General features: G+C 33.1%; 1 protein-coding gene across 1 annotated transcript in view; it reads right to left on the reverse strand.

Moving 5' to 3' along the window:
• Hr51 (photoreceptor-specific nuclear hormone receptor 51) overlaps positions 1 to 6,964 on the reverse strand; it is a 301,348-nt gene that overhangs the window by 70,637 nt on the left and 223,747 nt on the right. Inside the window, exon 7 of the mRNA XM_017609752.1 lies at positions 879 to 1,084. Coding sequence (XP_017465241.1) covers positions 879 to 1,084 — 206 coding nt within the window. The remainder of the gene's footprint in view (positions 1 to 878; positions 1,085 to 6,964) is intronic.

Raw genomic sequence — 6,964 nt, forward strand, 5'->3', positions numbered from 1 at the left:
CCTTGTTAAATGTTTTGTAGCAAAATTACTTCAGTTAAGGCTTTTTAAAAATTGGCATAAATTCCCAATTTTTTTAGTAACGGTTCTAAATTTTTAGGGAAGGCGAGGTTTTAGTATAAGCTTCTTGGGAATGCAAAAAACCAAATTTCGAAAAAAATTTCAGTTAGTTAGTTTCATCAACGATATGTATGTATGTATGTAAATCGGTACATAAGTACATATTTAATTAAACTTAAAATTGTACTTCCTCACTCATGTATGTATGTATGTACATCACTTCATTGACTGACTTCAACTTCCCTATAAATTAAACAAAGCAAAACATGATTTGTACCCGATGGAATTTTGCACAGAAAGTAACGGTAAAAAAGAATTTTTCAGCTGACTACGGTGAAGCTTTCTCCTTTTCATTCCCCATAATGGATCAAAGTAGCGATATTAATAAATAATTGTAGAACACTCTACTGTACATTACCGACAATGCTTAAGAGAAGCAAAAAATTAGAAGACGTTATAAGGCAATGCGTTCTAGAGCACGTACCACCAACAAAAAGTGAACTTTAAAGTTACAGGTTACTTGAGAAAACGGCCCTAAGTCGTTTCAACCTAAGCTAAGAATTTTTACTTTATATACCGTTTTTGCTTTTCAACTCTAATTTTGCATTGGCGAAATTGAAAGTTCTTATCAGGTGCCGCGGAGCAAACGAGCTTGGCTAGTTTATCATAAATATTAAGTAACATTTTTTGTCTACGTTCGCAATCATCATCCCCAGCATAAACTTAAAGTAGTCTCCATTTGACTCGTTTTTCGCCTCATCTAAGTTTTAATAAATAATTTTGGGAAAACATTATGTTTGTGCTTGGGCTTGCTACTTTACCTGGTCGCGGAATGACAAACTTGCAAAACTTGGCAAATTCTTTGCCCATTTTACCGCCATAAAAAGCAAACGCGCACTTGTTTCATAAACAGTTTCATGTGGCTGAACGTACAAGTTTTGCGGTACAAACGTTGGTATTGTAAAATGGCATTCGCCTTTCTCGCTTCGAAGGGGCTCCTCATCATTGGTAACATCAATGGAGTCATCTTGAAAACAGAACAAAATAGTTTACAAATATATTAAGAGAAATAATCACATATGTATACCAATAAATAGTTATTTAATGTCCATTACCCCGCATCACTAAAAACACTTAATATTAAAGCATATCAGGATGTAGAAAAATATTTTCTGTTTCAAAAAGAGCATAAACTATGCAGGTATTGCATTTCAATGGTGTGTAGAATAATCTTTATATACTTAATAATATATGCGGATGGTTTTGTGCAGTTTTTTTTTTATATAAAAAGTGTGTACATATGTATATATGTATGTACCCAACAAACATTTACGCTTGACCCCAAATTGAGGTTATGTTGAGAACTAAGGTATTTCTCAAATATTTCACGTTGTTTCTTAACAGTACCAGTGGAGGATCAAAACGTTGTAAACAAAATGGGAATTTTTCTTTGTATGAAAATGGGACTGTTTCTCAAGTTGAGAAATTTAAATAGTAAAACAAGTAATTTTTAGCAAAAAAAAACGACTTCAACTCTCATATATAAAAAAAATATATATATATTTATATCTCATATCGGATCTAAATAAACCATATTAGTATGGGGCCACCTCTGAGTAGGGTTCGAAATTTCAGGCTTTGGTATCGATCATCTAGCTCACGGTATCGGTACTCTAAAAGTATCAGGTAAAAAGTATCGATACTACTCAGTATCGGACACATTGAAATACGTTGTTTGGGATACTAAAATTATTTTATTCTTCAATCGTATATCTAGTTATTTCCTAAAATTAAAACAATACAAATTTAAAATATTTGATTTTCATTTCATTGCAGAACTTCCTTTCACGTTAGAACTAATTTTAGCGTTAAATGTACATACGTACATACTTTCACGAATTTCAAATTTTATTACGAATTTTTGTAAACTTCTTGGGTATGCATTTTTGAAGCCTATTCAATTTTAGTATAATAATGTGCAAGTTTGAATTAAAAGGCAACGGTACTAGGCTACACGTAGGGTTTAATAGATTACAAAAGTGCATACCCAAAAGTTTTATAAAAATTCTGCATTTTCGTGAACTTTGCGTAAACTTTTATGGCCTTATTCGTAAAAAATAAACGAAATATATAAGAAAACGTCATTTTATTAAGGTTTTTAAACCTACTTTATTTTTTATGAATAAGGCCTTTAAACTTTAACTTATTTGGTTTATGTTATGCAACAGACTACTTGAAATTTCAGTTTATTTTAAGTGATGGACAAAATTGTATGATAGTGCTCCACATAAGCAAAGAAAATTAGGTTGCCAATGGAAGAAAAATTTAAAAAGTGTGTTTTTTAAAAAGTTTTCGATACTACGAGTACTTTGCAAAGTATTGAGTAAAATCACCAAATAAGGTATCGATTACACTATGCGACAGTCAGAATCGGGATGGGATGAAACCAACGGGAAATGTTATATCGGTCAAAAACAAGTTATACGTGGCCAGCATTTCGCTGGGTCCCGTCTAGGAATAGAGATATATCGATTTGAAGTTAGTAACTATCATATAGGGGAAATTGTCACCTTTTTTTGAGATACCTTCACTTAATTGTGAATAAAAGCGAAACGCGTCCATCGATTTTCATGATCTATGTCTCATTTTGCTTAAAGGTTATGTGACTTTGCGTGAAAGTAATACGACTTACCTTTTTTCCGTTTTGGATTTTTTATAAATTTAAAAAATAAAAAAATTTAATATTTTAGGCAAAAAATATTTTTTTTCTTCATACATTTATTTTTACCGGCAAAACTGTTGATTATATTGAAAAACGTTATATGAACAGATTAAATTGTAATTTTTAATTTTTTTAAATTTGTTTGAGCAAAATCGGACTAGTGGTTCTCGAGTTATGTCAAAAAAAAGACCACCAAAGGTGACAATTTCCCCTATATGATAGTTACTAACTTCAAATCGATATATCTCGATTCCTAGACGTGACCCAGCGAAACGCCGGGACACGTATAACTTCTTTTTTACCGATATAACTTTCCCCGGTAGTTTGAACCCTTCCCGATCACTGACCCCTACCCTTTGTCTCACAGTGTTATTAAAGTACTCATTTTTATACCCTCAGTATCGATGCTTACTCAATATCGATAGTATCGTTCGAACCCTACCTCTGAGACACTACCTTTCCGATGCAAATAGAATTATCGAAATCGATCGACGTGGTTCAAAGTTATGCGGTAACATACATAAAAAAAAGAAGTCGGTTAATAACTTATACCTTTTTGATTGAAACGACATACATAGAGAATTTAAATATTATTTTATTTTTATTTTATTACTCCTTTTCTAATATGTAGTTAATCAATCTCATATTAGAACAATTTACTTAACAGTATACAGTTCGGCAGTAAGGCTGTATTCCAAAACGTCATTTGGGTATGTACATATGTATTAGGGATGTTAATTCTCCAGCTTTTTCCGTTCCCGGGATTTTCGGGATGTCGTTATCACAATTCCGGGATCCCGAGATTAGTCCCGGGATTTTGATATTCATGGCTTAAATCGAAAAAATTCCTTCTATGTTTTTTGAGAAGCTCTCCTACCATAGAATAAACAATAATAAAAAAATGGGTTTGCAACGTACTTTTTTTGTTTAAAGTGGCGTTTTTGTTTTTTCTCTCTGACATTAGGATTTATTTTAAAGGACTTTGTAATTTCAAAGATATGAATAATTCCAAAAATTATTTCAAAAATTCAATGCAATGCAGAATAAAAATATGGGTACCAAATGCAAGAGCAAAAATCTTTGGAATAAAAAAAAAATGAATTTATTGGATTCACAAGGACGAATAGGTAGTTTTTTAAGCCGATAAAGGTAGAAGGACGAAAGTGAAGGATGTTATCGAGTTTATATAAGTCCTTAACATATAATTTTTTCGAAAACCAATATTGCGAAATTTCAAGGATAAAATATTAAAAGGATATTTTCAATACTTACCCGTCCCTATGCACCGAAAACTTGAATTTGTTTATATTCTACAGGATTTCCTCTTTAATTTGATACCCTTACTTCTTCTCTAAGCACATTTCTCTGAATTTTTTAAATCATTTTTGAATTACTGACGCCGGAATGAAAACCTAAAAACGCAGTTTTAATATATTTGGCCCATGGTTTCATATATTGATATTTGTATTTAAAATTTACTAGCGCGCGGTATTATTGGTATAATGAGCTAGACATTTATAAAAAAAATATTAATTATAAAAAAATAAATATATATTCAATACTGGTCAAGAAAAGGAGTTTCTGTTATTGGCATCAGAGCAAATTAACCATGACCCTAAGGTCACTTATAGTTTTTTATTGAACAACAAAAATGATTTTGGAAACATTTTATTTTCCAATAGCATAATTTACCAGTATTTTTTATAGTGCAATAAATCACTATAAGCGACCATCAGGTGAAGATGCAGGAATGGTATTTTCAGAGACAGTAGTCGAGAGTTCTAGCTTTAATTTAAGCCTAAATGGAAGGTTTTAACACCTTTTATTCCTTTGTTAGAGATTTCAAAAATTTGCAGAAAAGCGATTTTTGACATTTTGACCTCGTTTTTTTTTCAAAATCTGGATGTAATGGAGACTTTATACTTACGTAAAATAATAATAATAATAACAATAGATTGGCGCTTACACATATGCTAGAGTTCTCCTCCGATTTGTGGCGTGCACCTTGATGTTGTCTTGTCTTGCGTCGCCAAGATCGAATTTAGGGGGCGGGCGGGGGGTGGGTGAAATATAAAAAATCCTCGAAAACTTTATTTATAATTTTTAATGTAGGTGATTGATTAATCCTTATTATACATATGTGTAAACTTAATGGTTCTATTTGAAAAGTCAATCTTAACTATTAGTCAAATATAAATTTAGTTTAGTAAGTAGAGTGGAGTACTAAATTTACAGTTTTTTACTTGTTTTCATGCAAATAGAGGAATATTAACTGGAAATCGACATCTGAGTGGGAGATCGACGTATCTCGGCAGCCAGTTCGAAAACGCCCTATTTCAGAAAACTTTTCAAGAACACCCTATCTCAGAGTTCGGTTCAAAAGCGCCCAAATCAGCTGTCGATTCAAAAACGCCCTATCTCAGCACATTTTCCTTTGAGAACCGAGATCTAAAACAGGGCCTTCTTAAACCAAATTCTGGGATAGGGTGTTTTTCAATAAAATTCTGAAATAGGGTGTTCTTCAATCAAATTCTGAAGTAGGACGTTCTTGAAAGTTTTCTGATATAGGACGTTTTGGAACTGGCCGCCGAGATAGGTCAAATATTCCACTCATTTTGAAAGTAGCCAAATAATGTACCGGGAATCATCCTCTTATTTTCATTGGCATTTCAATGGCTTTTCCAATAGCCTCCGTCCTATGCAAAGGGGCATAATTATTGGTTAAAACATAGCAGGCGGTCTGGCACTCTGGCAACAGTCGTTGCTTGAGTTATCTGCTGTTTTGTCAGAGTGCCAGGCCTCTTGCCCAAGTTGGTGAATACCTGGATATATATAGTAGTTTAAATGGAACTGCTCGGAGAAACTCCATTCAAGGGAATTTTAAATATTAAAGGTTGTTTGATGTGAGTCCAAAATTACACATAGTACCGAAGAGAGAGGTTGTCATGTTTAATTTTTAGGTACATTTGTGTACTTTAAGGTAAAATTTTTTTCGGCAAATAAGTACAATTTGAAAGTTTAATTCTTGTCCATGTTGCGAATATGTATTTTATGACTTCAGAAATTAGGTGAATGCTGTCAAATCAACGAAGGGCTAGCGCTCCGCTGATGGCGCCAACTATATCTTCTACATCGTAGCTTTGATATACATAAAAACATATAACATACAACAAGCGTTGACAATAGGAATGTTAATCCCGGAATCCAGGGATCTCGGAATCCCGGTATACCGAACTTTTTAAGGTCTCGAAAATACCGGGATTCTTGGTAAGTAATCCCGGGATTTTCGGGATTTGTAATTTGCACTGATAGCAATAATAGAATCTCCTTTCCTTGACCAGTATTGGCTATATTTCTTTTTTATTTAATAATTAATCTTTTTTTATAAATGTCTAGCTCATGTATATATAACACCGCGCGATAATAAATTTTAAACACAAATATATATATTCGCGAAACCATGGGCCAAATATAGTGAAATTGCGTTTTTAGTTTTTCACTCTGACGTCAGAAATTCAAAAATGATTTAAAAAATTCAGACAAGTGTGCTTAGAGAAGAAGTATGGGTATAAAATTAATGAGGAAATCCCGTAGAATTTAAACATATTCATGTTTCTAGTGCAGAAGGGCTGGTAAATATTGAAAATGTCATTTTAAAATTTTATCCTTGAAATTTCGCAATAATTGTTCGAATTTCGTTCTTCTAACTTTGTCAGCTTAAAAATTACCTATTCGTCCTGGGAAATCAAAAAAATTTAAATTTTTTAAATTCGAAAGAAATTTCCTATTGCATTTGTTACCCATATTTTTATTCTACATTGCATTGAATTTTTAAATAATTTTCGGAATTAATCATATCGGCCGCTGTGGTGTAGTGGTAAGCAGTGCGCGCTTCCACTCCGCAGCACCTGGGTTCAAACCCTGGTCAAAGCAACATCGCAAAAATATAGATAAAAGGTTTTTTCTTAACAGCGGTCGTCCCTCGGCAGGCAATGGCAAACCTCCGAGTGTATTTCTGCCTTGAAAAACAGCTTCTCATAAAAATACAATCGCCGTTGGGAGTCGGCGCAAAACTGTAGGTCCCTCCTCTTTGTGTAACAACATCANCAAAACTGTAGGTCCCTCCTCTTTGTGTAACAACATCAAGGCGAACGCCACAAATCGGAGGAGAAGCTCGGCCAAACA

The sequence above is a fragment of the Rhagoletis zephyria genome, unplaced genomic scaffold (genome assembly GCF_001687245.7).
Source record: "Rhagoletis zephyria isolate East Lansing unplaced genomic scaffold, Rhagoletis_zephyria_1.1 Rzeph_scaffold_00253, whole genome shotgun sequence".
Classification (NCBI taxonomy): domain Eukaryota; kingdom Metazoa; phylum Arthropoda; class Insecta; order Diptera; family Tephritidae; genus Rhagoletis; species Rhagoletis zephyria.